The sequence below is a fragment of the Suncus etruscus genome, chromosome 6 (genome assembly GCF_024139225.1).
Source record: "Suncus etruscus isolate mSunEtr1 chromosome 6, mSunEtr1.pri.cur, whole genome shotgun sequence".
NCBI lineage: Eukaryota > Metazoa > Chordata > Mammalia > Eulipotyphla > Soricidae > Suncus > Suncus etruscus.
In genome coordinates this window covers 25,660,867-25,674,340 of record NC_064853.1, presented here as the reverse complement: position 1 = coordinate 25,674,340, position 13,474 = coordinate 25,660,867, and the positions used below count along the sequence as shown (strand labels likewise).

General features: G+C 47.4%; 1 protein-coding gene across 1 annotated transcript in view; it reads left to right on the top strand.

The window, feature by feature from the left end:
• Positions 1-1,984: 1,984 nt before the first annotated feature.
• Positions 1,985-13,474, top strand: part of SHISAL2A (shisa like 2A) — a 28,677-nt gene continuing 17,187 nt past the window's right edge. Inside the window, exon 1 of the mRNA XM_049775068.1 lies at positions 1,985-2,204. Coding sequence (XP_049631025.1) covers positions 2,023-2,204 — 182 coding nt within the window. The 5' untranslated portion in view covers positions 1,985-2,022. The remainder of the gene's footprint in view (positions 2,205-13,474) is intronic.

Below are 13,474 nucleotides of genomic sequence, written 5' to 3'. Positions count from 1 at the left end.
TGTGTTTCCTTCACTTTGGGTGGGAAAGGGGCTTGGGACCTTCCCAAGGTGCTCCAGGGCTAATTTTGGCTTTGTGCTCAGGTACATCTCCTGGTGGTGCTGGGAGGGAAACCATATGCAGTGCCGGAGATAAAATCAGAATCAACTACATGCAAGACAAGTACTTTATTTTCCGTAGTAATCTCTTACCCTCTGTTGTATTTCTAAAGAGTAGACCCAGAGTCCAGTTCAAGTGTGTGTATCACATCAGTACCAGGGGAAAGAAGAAAATGAACCTGAAGTAAGAGCTAGAGAGTTCATGATCAGATTCCTGACGACCCAATCCTCCACCCAACACCCCAAAGTAGGGGATGGAGGAACTAGGCATCACTCTATTTCCTACCTTACACACTGTGTGGGAAGTGAGGAAAAATTCATGATTTTATTTTACTACCTTGAAGGAGCAGTTGCCATCTGCACAATGGGAGAAATCAGTGGCTTTCAAACCTCTGTGATGAGGCAAAGAAATGCATTCCATGGGCCCGGAGAGATAGCACAGCGGCATTTGCCTTGCAAGCAGCCAATCCAGGATCAAAGGTGGTTGGTTCGAATCCCGGTGTCCCATATAGTGCCCCGTGCCTGCCAGGAGCTATTTCTGAGCAGACAGCCAGGAGTAACCCTTGAGCACCGCTGGGTGTGACCCAAAAACCAAAATAAAAAAAGAAATGCGGGCCTGGAGAGATAGCACAGCGGCGTTTGCCTTGCAAGCAGCCAATCCAGGACCAAAGGTGGTTGGTTCGAATCCCGGTGTCCCATATGGTCCCGCTGAGTGTGACCCAAAAACCAAAAAAAAAAAAAAATGTATTCCATGATCTGATCTCAGGTAACGGACACAAGAAACATGGAACTGAAACAAGCAGCTTTTAAGAGAATACTTGAAACACTCTAATGCACAGCTGCGGTATATGGCTCTCTAAAGGACTCCAGAACTGACCCAGTGACTCAGGGACCCTCTTTCCCCCCAACTAAAGCTCAGTACTATTCTCCAAGGTACATAGCTCAGGTCACTGAACCTCGAGGTGCACCTCTCAGCCTGGTCTCCCCTCTTTACTCCTCTGTGCTACTAAGTAGGCAATCTCTTCCTACTGACCCTGTTGACTGGGGAGGACGGGTGTCCTTGCATACTAGTGAGGACGCTGCTCTGGTAATCTGAAAATTATTTCCTGGAGAAAGAGGCTTTGCTTCCAGGAGAAGGAGTTACTTTGGGGGAAATCTGCTAATGCCTTTGTCAAGATCAGTGTAGCCAGCTGGCCAGGATGTGAACAGGATGGTGGCCAAGCTGGCTGTTCAGGGAAAGCAAGAGACCAGCAAGAGAGCTGGAGGACGAGGACATTAAAAGTCCCTGGAAAAGAAGCCAAAGTGATGGAGCTGTGAGTGAGTAGGGATACCCGGGTTCGATCCTATGCATCCCATATGGTCCCCAATGCGACTCCAGGAATAAATAGTTCCTGAGAGCAGAACCAGGAGAAATCCTTGAGCATTACCAGGTGTGGCCAAAACAAACAAACAAACAAACAAAAACCAATACAAACAACCCCCTGGCAAAGAGATGTTGAGAGAGCCCCAGACTCCAGCAAACTCAAAACCCACGGATTTAAGATACTGAACCTGCAATCCTAATTCCTAAAGTGGGGTCGAAACTCCCTATGGTTGGTTGTTGCAAAGATGAAGTGAGGTCGGATGCATCACCCCCAAAAACTGATCTGCCCTGTTTGACAGGTGTCAAACTCCCGCGGGCGACTTCGCTTCCCGCCCGGCATCCCGGGCCACCGTTCCTGGAGCCCGGGCACCCCGGGGCCGGAGTGGGCAGCAGCGCACCCCCTTCCCGCTCGTGGGCACCCCGGGGCCCCTCCTCGCCCGCCCGCCCGCCGCTCCGCCTCCCCGCCCTGCCCGCTACCTGGACAGCCCCACTGGCTCCTCGGGGGGACTCGGGGCTCTTCAAGATCCGAGCGCCTCTGCTGGGGTCCGGGGCTCCGGGGCGCGATGAGCGGCGCCTGCACCAGCTACGTGAGCGCCGAGCAGGAGGTGGTGAGGGGCTTCAGCTGCCCACGGCCGGGGGGCTCCGCGGCCGCCGTCTTCTGCTGCGGCTTCAGAGACCACAAGTACTGCTGCGACGACCCGCACAGCTTCTTCCCCTACGAGCACAGCTACATGTGGTGGCTCAGGTACCGGCCCTCACCCTCACCCCTCTCTGTCCTCCATCTGCCCAACCTCCTCCCTGACCCACCTCCACCCACCCACCCGCTGGACCCCAGTTCTGACCTTTGCTCTCACCCTGCCAGGCTCCCTTGCACCCCCACCTCCTCCTCCTCCTCCCTGCCACCCACCATCCTGGCCCCCTACCTACCTATGTATGGTCCGTCTCCATGCTTCAACCTCACCCCCCTTACACACATTCCCAGTTCCAGCCTGGAAAATCTTCATCTCCACTCCGAAGGTCATCCTCCTCCTCCACCCCAGATTTACAGAGCAAACAGATTCAATACCTAACAGCAAAGCCCCATCTTGCCAGCCCCAGAACTCCAAAAGCCACCCACCCACCCTCACCCCAGGACCTCTAGTCCCTTTTCCTTACCACTCATCACCACTGCCAACCCCGTCTTTAACTTTTCCCACACTCTGTATCCCCATTTTCATCACCCTGAGTTCCAGGGTTCACCTCACTCCTCCTTGCAGCCCCTGTAGCTCGTCTCTTGCTTCCCTGATGCCAGACAACTTTAATTTTGCTCTGCCCACCCCAGCCCTCAATTCCACCACCCTCAGCCCTGCATCTACTTTTTCCTGTCCCCTCACTGTTATCAGTCTTCAGCCCTAAGCACTTAGTAATTAGGGGCCCTGTGATGAGCCGCAGACCTACCAGTACTTCACCCCCCACTTCTGCTAAAGCAGGTGGATCACTTAGGGGAGCAGACTAGCCCCGCTTTCATCCTGAGACAATGGCATATTGGCCACAGTGAAAGCCAAGTCAGCCTGTAGAGGAAGGCTGTCATCTGGGTGAGTCTCAGTTTACCTGCTTCATCAGGGAAGGCAGGGACCAGGCCAGCATTGGGGTGGAAAGTGGGGTGGAAAGTGCAATAAGTCCCAATCTCTCTGAGCCTTCAGAAGCTCTGGGAGACAGGCTTAGCAGACCTTATAGGGCATCTCAGAGATAGCATCTCCGATGCCCAGAGCTGCATGCCCTCTGGGTACCAACCACCAACACATGCCCTCTGGGTAGGAAAGGACACAGCTCAAGTGTGAGGGTGAGAAGCCATTGTCCCTATCTTGAGGACAAGGACTTAGTGACAAAAAGTGAAGGAGAGTATGCCAGTGCCATGACAGTGTGCAGCTGGTATTGTTTTTAATCTAGACTGGGTTTGGACTGTAATTCTAAAGGCATTTTCAGGTGGTTAGACTTTCCTGTCTTGTACTTTGGCTACTGTCTGTATCCCAGGGCATTATGTGAATTTATTTTCTTCATCCATATATTCATTTGATCATCATAATCTTCGCTTTGTGCCAGGTGCTGTGGATGGGGCATAGGAACACAGGAATCAATCATTTCCTACCACGCCAGAGCTCACTTGTACATGGCATGTGGCTTAAGTCTGACAATGGAATATTTGTTGAAGGACACCCCACCCAAGTGTACCCCTGTTAGGTAATAAAACATAATAGTGTGGCCTCCTCGCCTCCCTTTGAGGGAGTGAGACAGTGAGGATCTTTCCTCTTATACCTGACTCTGTCCCCTTGTTAGCTGTGAGAATTTGGTCAAAATATGAATCTTTCTCACTTTTTTTTTCTTTTCTGATGTTTGTGTTGCACTGGAAATTCTTAGGGGCTACTCCCAGCTCAGTGCTTGGGGGTTACTCCCAAGTGACACTGGGAGAGTATGTGGTCCCAAGGATTGAATTCAAGCCCTCCAAACTCCAGGTATGCACTTTAGCGCTTTGAGTTATCTTCCCAAATCCCTAGACTCTTTATCTTTAAAATTATAATAGCTAGTACATGTCTTTATTATTGTTGGGTCAGTAAAGATAGCTCAATGGGCTGGAGCACATGTTTTGATGTGGGAGCCCAGCCAGGTTCAATCCCCAGCACTTCATGTTATCTGAGCATCACCAATAACAGTCTTTGAGCCCTAACTGGAAGGAACTCCTGAGCATCAAATGTGACCTCAAACCAACAAAATAATAAAATTATTATCTATTATTTTACATTATTCATGTGATAATCACTAGTACCTATAGTAAGTGTTCAGTAAAAGAAATTTCCCTTTCCCTGCATCATAGGTGGGGACAGTGAAACTGTGAAAGTGAATTATCCAAGATCTGCTAGCAATGTCAGTCTGAAACTTAAAACATATGAACCTAGGAGAGTTGCGGATGTGATTCAATTCTAGGGCACTGAGTTTGATCCCTGGCACTGCAAAGCAAAACAAACCCCACCAAAACCTCCTTTCAACTAGCCGAGGACTAGATGAATGTGCATACTTGAAACCCTGGCCCAGTTTCTCTTCTTCAGATGAGGAGACATGAAAAAGTTTGTTACTTTTTAGGAGGGTCTTTGAGAGCAAGTGGCAGAGCTGAGATGAAAACTCAAGCCTGTCTGGCCCCAGGAACAGAGATAATCTGTACCCTCTCAGGGACCCAGTCCTCTATTCACTCTCCCCTCCCTGTATCCTGCTTGTGGGCATCTAGGGCCTTGGACCTGCTCTCTTCATGGACTGCTTTAGACAAAGCAGTGGAGGTTTAGCTGGAGTGACTACTGAAGTCACACTGTACAGCAGTTCCTTGAATAACATTGTTTAGTGTTAGTTTATTAATGGCAAAAAAAAAAAAGAATAAAAAGAATCCCGCTGATGTTATTTGAGGACCTGCATTTCGTCCTTTTTCTTTTCTTTTTATTTCATTGCCATTTCCAAGAACCTGTCAATATTGTTAAGTGAGGACTTGGTGGATGTCAGTGTGCTCCTGTTCAATGACCCTCAGGGCAGTGAAAGGTTCTAGCCAGGACTTGGACCTACTTGAATAATAACCACAGATTGTCATCAAGTGGAAGATGTGCCTGAGGGTTCTCAGAACATCTGAGTGTTGTTCTCTAAACTCTAACCACTCTCTGGCACTGCTCCTGACAAAGCCAGTGCTGCAGGATGGAGACCTTGCTTTGTTCTAGCCTCCATTTGGCCCTGTTCATAAAAGCTGCCACTTGAAAACAAAAATTTCCAGGTAAACACTGTTGGCTTGAATAGAGCTCAAGGAGAATTGCTGTCTTTAAAAGCTGATCTGGAAGCAAAGGCTCCCTGCTGAGAAGCAGCTGATGCTCTCACGTGGCTGGCTCATGTTTCCAGCCCTCCCCATCAGGATTTCCTTCTATTTTGGGCGGGCGGTAGGTGGTTTGGACCACACCTGGATGTGCTCAGGGGTTACTCCTTTCTTTGCACCCTGGAATTACTCCCAGAAGTGCTTGGGGAACCATATGAGATGCCAGGGATTGAACCTGGGTAAGCCACATGCAAGGCAATGAATGCCCTATCCACTGAACTATCACTCTGGCCCCCAGGATTCCTTCTTTCACCAGCAGCCTTGCTGGAGGACAGAGCTGGCGACCAGACTCAGTGCTCACACTATCTCACTCAGTCTTTATAGACATCTGGTCAGATAAAAGCCTTTACAAATGAGGATAAAGAAATGTCAGAACCAGGACTCAAACTTAGAACACAAGTCCTATCAGTTGTTCACTGTTCCCCTTTCTTAGGGGTCACTGTGGGTTACTTATCTCTTTTAGGATGATAAATCTATGAAACTCCATATGGCTAGTTAGCTTCCCACCTGGAGTAGGAAGCTCTAATCTCTACGTTCATTAAAAGTCCATCATTTAGTTCAGTGACAGGAATTTACACCTCTGGCAGCCTATCCAACCATGGAACTACTCAGAACGCTGCAAATTTATCTTATATAGGCACAGATTTGTCCCATGTAGTTTACTCCTTGTTCCCAGCTGTGGGCTTGGGCGCTGTTTTGTCTGTCCCCAGGCAGACCTTACCTTGGATCAGGGACATATCCTCACAGTTCCTGTACCCAATTCTCAAAGACCCTATTTATTTATTTGTTTATGTATTTGTTTGTTTGTTTGTTTGTTTTTGGTCATACCCAGCAGCGCTCAGGGGCTACTCCTGGCTCTGTGCTCAGAAATCACTCCTAGCAGGCTCAGGGGACCATATGGAATGCTGGGATTTGAATCACCATCCATCCAGGAATGGCTGTGTGCAAGGCAAACGCCCTTTCGCTGTGCTTTCTTGCCAGCCCCAATACCCTATTTTTAAAAAATTTTTTATTTTTAATTATGAGAATAAAGGTGCAAAGAAAGAGGACAAGGTAAAGTTACAGTGGAAGGACAATCACCCATAAACAAATTCTCAGAAGAAATCTCCTTGCTGGTACATTAATTTTGAACTTTCAGCCAAAGGACATTAAAAAAAATAAAACAGAGGGCCGGAGAGATAGCATGGAGGTAAAGCGTTTGCCTTTCATGTAGAATGTCATCGGTTCGAATCCCGGCATCCCATATGGTCCCCGTGCCTGCCAGGAGCAATTTCTGAGTGTAGAGCCAGGAATAACCCCTGAGCACTGCCGGGTGTGATCCAAAAACCACAAAAAAATTAAATAAATAAAATAAAACAGAGCCCATGTACAATTACTTTGTCCCTCAAGCCCCCAGGTTGTAGTACATTAAAACATTTCTTAGCAGTACACAAAGCAATATAAGGCCATAACACTTATGTAACTCCTTAAACATTGAAGGCATAGTATTTTTTTTTTACATTTCCATGCACATGCATATTAGTTAAGGTTAACCTCAAAAGTTTAAGTGGGTTTTTTTTTTAAGATTAGAGTCAAAGGAGCACCGTAAAAACTGTGTTAGAGTGGCAGTTATTGTTTGCATAGGCCCACCAAAATATGAGGGACATGGAAAGGAAAAGCCTTGGCCTAAATACAAGGAGACCCTACCCCTGAAGTTTCCTGGCATTAGACCAACTCTAGGCTCCAGGCAAACTAGTTTGTCCAATCCAAGTCATTGACTGTAGTGCCAATACACTTTTATTTTTCACACAGTCTCTGTTTGTTGGTTTCATGTTTCTATATTAAAGATCCTGGAATCTGCATATCCTACATTGAAGTCAGGATGGTGTGGAGCATCCTCTGGTTTCACCTCGCAATTAAAGGGCAATGCAGAGAGCCCTGTCCTGTAAGCAGTTCATTGTTGTCAAGTCTGCTTAGTGTTGTCTCTTTTGAGGAGGTCAATGTCAGAGCAGCGGTAGGGTCTTCTCTGGTAGAGGATTTTTTCCCGGTGATGTTATAAATGACCTTGGATGTTTCATAGATAGCTTCCCTGGTTCAGGGGTGAACGGAGAATGCCCATTCTTCTGAGGCCTATGCCAAGTCATTATGTCAATGTTCAGGGTGTAAGGTCCCATTGCCAATACCCTATTTTTATTTTAAAATTTATTTTTAAAAATTTGAGGAGGATGGAGCCAGAGAGATAGCATGGAGATAAGGCATTTGCCTTGCATGCAGAAGGACAGTGGTTCGAATCCCGGCATCCCATATGGTCCCCCGAGCCAGCCAGGAGCCATTTCTGAGCGTAGAGCCAGGAGTGATCCCTGAGCTCTGCCAGTGTGACCCAAAAATAAAAATAAAAAAATTGGGAGAGGAAAACATTGAGGGGAGGGCAGAGTGATTGCACAGTTGGTAGGGCATTTGCCTTGCACACAGACAACCCTGGTTTGGCCCCTGACATCCCATAGAGTCCTCTGAGCCTGCCAGGAGTAATTTCTGAGTGTAGAGCCAGGAATAACTCTTGAGCGCTAGGTATAGTCTAAAAAACAAACAAAAATGGGTATACACCTGGTGATACTCAAAGGACTATGTGGTGCTGGGATCAAACTAGTGCTTCCTGCATACAAAACATTCAGTGCATTGCCTAAACTCTACAGCTCAGGACCCTACTTTTTGAGGACTCTTTCCACTGAGGTACCCATCTGTAGAGTGGGGGTCTGAGAAACTTGTGCATATATCTCTTGGCAATAGCCCAATAACAGATATTTCAGAAAAAAAAAAAAAAGAAAACAATGTCTGTTGGTGTACCTAGCTGAGACCCTGAATTTGGGTGTAGATACCTAAGACCCACCCATTTCTGGGAGGGGTCTTGGGAACCGGATATTAGGTGTGACCTTACCTGCAATACCCGGCCCATTCCTGGGAGGGGTCTTGGAAAAGTTAGATAAGCCTTGGACCGAGGGGATTCGGCCCCTTTCGGCCCTGCTGAGCTCTCTGGCTTTAGGGTTTCTGCCTCTTTTGGTTTTGGACCAGGATGGAGGCCAAGGGGAAGATGGCTGAAAGGGTTTAGACGCAGGGTAGCCTAGAATGGCTGAATGCTTAAAAGGTTATGAGATAGGCCACACATCTGTGGTGGATAGGGCATGAATAAAGTTGTTGCTTCCTGATGCCTGCTTGTGAGTGATTACGCCGATCATCTGGGCCTGGAACCCGCCGGTTCATGGGGGTTGCTGAGCCACGTGGCCTAGGATGGCAGAGAGAGAAATCCACCTCCATCCACCGCCATCCAGCACCATCATTAATTATTTGATACAACAAATGTCTAATCCAGGAACTTCTAAGAACTACACTCATGCTCAATATGGAAAGTTGGCAAGGGCAGAAGAAACAGAAAGGGAAGGAAATGAATGGTAGGTAATCCTGGAAGTTTGTGTAGCTTCTGCAGAAAACTCAGTAACAAGGATTTAAGAATAAGTCACATTACAGGGCCCGGAGAGATAGCACAGCGGTGTTTGCCTTGCAAGCAGCCGATCCAGGACCAAAGGTGGTTGGTTCGAATCCCGGTGTCCCATATGGTCCCCCGTGCCTGCCAGGAGCTATTTCTGAGCAGACAGCCAGGAGTAACCCCTGAGCACTGCTGGGTGTGGCCCAAAAATAAAACAAACACACAAAAAAAAGTCACATTACAGAGCCAGAGGTCCCTCTACCCCAGTGGATGTGGGCAGTGAAGAAGGAAAGGAAGGAGCTAACAGTATGTATTATCATGCAAGTCATGCCCAAGGGGACTGGCCATGTGGTCGCGTGGGGCACGTATGCCAGCCACCCAAGGGCCCGGAAGCTGCTGTTTACACACCAGTTCCTGCCCATCACTGGTTATGCATTGGTCCCAGAAAGGAGACATCATTCTATACTTGCTCTATGTGCAGAAAGAGATAGTTTTGGGTCCAAGAAAATATTCTGGCATGGAGAGAAAATTGCTGGAAGTTGAAATTTGGACTAGAAATGCCACAAATATAAGACCTGGTGGGACTGGCCAGACAGCCCCTGTGTACTTCTCAGCACAGAGACATCCTGCTAGCATTGCTGGGTCTTTCCATCCATACACAGATAGCTAGGCATCTATTTCTAGTAAAGTTTGGGGTTATGCCATTTATTTAGTAGTGTCCTGTTCTTCTTTACTTAATGTGATCTCATCAGAGTTTATCCTTGCTCTTAAGTGTTACTTGAAAACATGGCTTTTCTGGCTCCTTATTATTCCATTAAGAGTGTCCTGTTATTTATGTAGCTATGGGAGTCTCTCAGAGCTCATAGAGGATAGGGGTTTCTGTTCCATGGAAATAAGCCAGCAGCTGGCTGGGAAAGGAGCCATTCATTAATGAGGAGAAAATCCAGAAGACAGGGCAAGAGCAGGAGGGGTCTGGGACCTGGTGGGGAGAGGCCAAGAGTCAAGCCGGAGGAGGAGTTGGAAGGAGGAAGGGCACATGAAGGCTGGTACCTCCCACCCCTGAAAGAGGAGATCTCAGTGCTTGGCACCAAGTAAGTCCTTGAGAACTGCCCACGTGTCAAAGTGCCAGCTTGAACATGGGGAGGAGGATTACATAGGTTGAGTCTACCTTCAAGAATACCTGAGGAGGGGCCGGAGAGATAGCATGGAGGTAAGGCGTTTGCCTTTCATGCAGGAGGTCATTGGTTTGAATCCTGGCGCCCCATATGGTCCCCCGTGCCTGCCAGGAGCAATTTCTGAGCCTGGAGCCAGGAATAACCCCTGAGCACTGCCGGGTGTGACCCAAAAACCAAAAAAAAAAAAAAAAAAAAAGAATAACTGAGGAGTAAGTTGAACACCTACTATGTATTAAGAATATTATACTTATTGCTCATTTTCACTATCTCAAGGGGGAATATGTTTTGATCATTTTCACTTTTCTTTTCCTTTTTTTTTTTTTTTTTTGTTTTTGGGCCACACCCAGTGATGCTCAGGGGTTACTCCTGGCTATGTACTCAGAAATCGGGGGCCGGAGAGATAGCAAGGAGGTAAGGCATTTGTTTTTCATGCAGAAGAATGGTGGTTCAAATACTGGCATCCCATATGGTCCCTCGAGCCTGCCAGGGGCGATTTCTGAGCATAGAGCCAGGAGTAACCCTGAGCACTGCCAGGTGTGACCCAAAAACAAAACAAACAAAAAAAAATCAGAAATTGTTCCTGATTTGGGGGACCTTATGGGATGCCAGGAGATTGAACTGTGGTCCATTCTAGGCTAGTATACACAAAACAGATTTTTTTTTGTTTTTTTGTTTTTTTTTTTGTTTTTGGGCCACACCTGGCGTTGCTCAGGGGTTACTCCTGGCTATCTGCTCAGAAATAGCTCCTGGCAGGCACGGGGGACCATATGGGACACCGGGATTCGAACCAACCACCTTTGGTCCTGGGTGGGCTGCTTGCAAGGCAAACGCCGCTGTGCTATCTCTCCGGGCCCCACAAGGCAGATCTTATCACTTTCGCTACCACTCCAGTCCCTCATTTTTACTTTTCACACCAGGAAGTTGAGGTTCAGGTAGATAAATAGCTTTATGGCAATCACACAGTGAGTTAGTTATGGAACTGGGTCCTAACTGGGTCAATCCCTTCCAAATCCCTGTGCTCATCACTATCACACTGAGCAACTGAGCCCGTGGAAGGCAAACATAGAAGAAAAGAGGAACAAAGGTGACCACTGACAGTCTTATTGAAGAGATGTCTGAGAGTGTGTGTGGTTACCAGGGTTCCAGAACCCAGAGCCTTATTTGTGTGACAAATGTTGTCCCTCTGAGCTATTTCCCTAGTCCTTAAAGAGCAAACATTTGAGGACTAGGGAGATGGTTCAAAGGGCTGGAACATATTCTTTGCTTATAGGAGGCCTGAATTCCAACCCTGGCAGCACATGGTCCCTGGAGTGCAGCCTGGAAAGATTCCTATGCATTAGGTTTGTCATAAACTCCAAAGAACCTCAGGCGTGACCCAAAAGAAAACAAACAAAACCAGGAGACATTTGCTTGACATGGCCCTTGAGGACAGGTAAAATTCCTACATGGAGACATGAGGGGGAGTAAGCATGTGAAACAGGAAAGGCAGTGACTAGGGTTTGACCAGAGGTCAAGAAGGTCATTGTCGGGGCCGGAGAGATAGCATGGAGGTAAGGCGTTTACCTTTCATGCAGAAGGTCATTGGTTCGAATCCCGGCGTCCCATATGGTCCCCCGTGCCTGCCAGGAGCAATTTCTGAGCACGGAGCCAGGAAAAACCCCTGAGCACTGCCGGGTGTGACCCAAAAACCACAAAAAAAAAAAAAAAAAAGAAGGTCATTGTCAGTAAAATGCCCTCTTCTAAGCTCCAAAAGAAAATAATGGCTGGGGTCAGAGAGATAGCATGGAGGTAAGGCATTTGCCTTGCATGCAGAAGGTCAGTGGTTCGAATCCTGGCATCCCATATGGTTCCCCGAGCCTGCCAGGAGCGATTTCTGAGCATAGAGCCAGGAGTAACTCCTGAGTGCTGCTGTGTGTCACTCAAAAAAATAAATAAAAGGAAAAAATAAAAGAAAATGATGGCCGGCACTCTTTCTAGGATGTCTGGGCTGGGCTGAAAACTCAGAATGTGTGTGTGCAGATTCCCCTTTCTACCTGAAGCCACAGCAGACCACAGCCAAACCCGACACCCTCTGACACAAATGGCCCAGCCTCACAACTTAACCTATTTTACTGCCAAGACATTGAACTTGTTCCAAATCTATGTAGATCTTGGACTGAACAGCCTCAAGTGGCTGTATGACACCTTAAAATTTCACAGCAATGTTAGCCTATTAGTCAATCTGATCACAGCAAATCTGATGGAAAAGTTACATAGATCAGCCAGCTCAGTGAGCCTAAACAGTAACACAGAAAGCTCAGCTAGCCAACCATAGTAAATTCTTCAATAACACCATTGAGAAATATAACAATGATTTTAGTTGGCCTTTACTGATCTAAGTTTTTATAATCCTATTTGCCTTTGTGTTGTAACAAACTATATATTTGTACCTGTACGGTTGGCAAGCTAGGATGGTAAGTAGGAAACTAAGAACACTGGTAGAGGGAAGGAAGGTCACACTACTGGTGGGACTGGTTTTGGAACATTTAATGCCTGAAACAACTTGCACTATTATAATAAAAAATGTGAAATTAAAAAAAAAGTCATTGAAACTAGGGGACCAAATTTTAAGTCAGGAAAGGGGTAGTGAGGTGGATATAAAGGGCCAGTGGATGAGCCGGAGAGATAGCATGGAGGTAAGGTGTTTGCCTTACATGCAGAAGGACTGTGGTTCGAATCCCGGCATCCCATATGATCTCCCGAGCCTTCCAGGAGCAATTTTTGAGTGCAGAGCCTGGAGTAACCCCTGAGCACTGATGGGTGTAACCCCCCCCCCAAAAAAAGAAAGGCTAGTGGAGTCCACACTGGTAGGGGGCTGGCCCTTTTGGAATTTGGTCAAGTGAAAGAGATAGTACAGTGGGTAGGGTGTTGGCACAAGCACCCTATATGGTTTCCTAAATTCCATCAGGAGAAATCCCTGAGCACAGATGCAGGAGTAAGCCCTGAGCACAGTTGGGTGTCATTTGGCACCCCCAAAAAGACTTTGATGGTACAGAGGATGGCTCAGTAACTGAAAGCATGCCCATCCTGCAAGCATGAGATCATGAGTTTTCTTTCCTGGTGCCACATACATGCACCAAGCACTGTTCCAGTGACTACTAGGTGGGACTGACCACTGAAGCTGTGTGTACAACCCACCCTGGCAGGAACTGCAACAAGAAATATATGAACACTGTGGCCTAAAGAACAACCAGGGAGCACATGTCAGTGCCACAGTGACACCCCCCACCCCAGCCAGCACCACAACCAGAAAGTATGAGAGTTACACAGCTGAATGAGTGCAGCTCCACCAAGCATATGTGCAAGTACCATACCTAAGTATGCAATTCTGACAAGACTCATAGCCAATATGCAAGCACCACAGACAACTACATGTGGTCCTGACCATAGCAACAGTGGCAACAAAGGGCAGGGGAGTTCGGGGAAGGACAGAAGGATTAACTTGAAACAGCATGTTC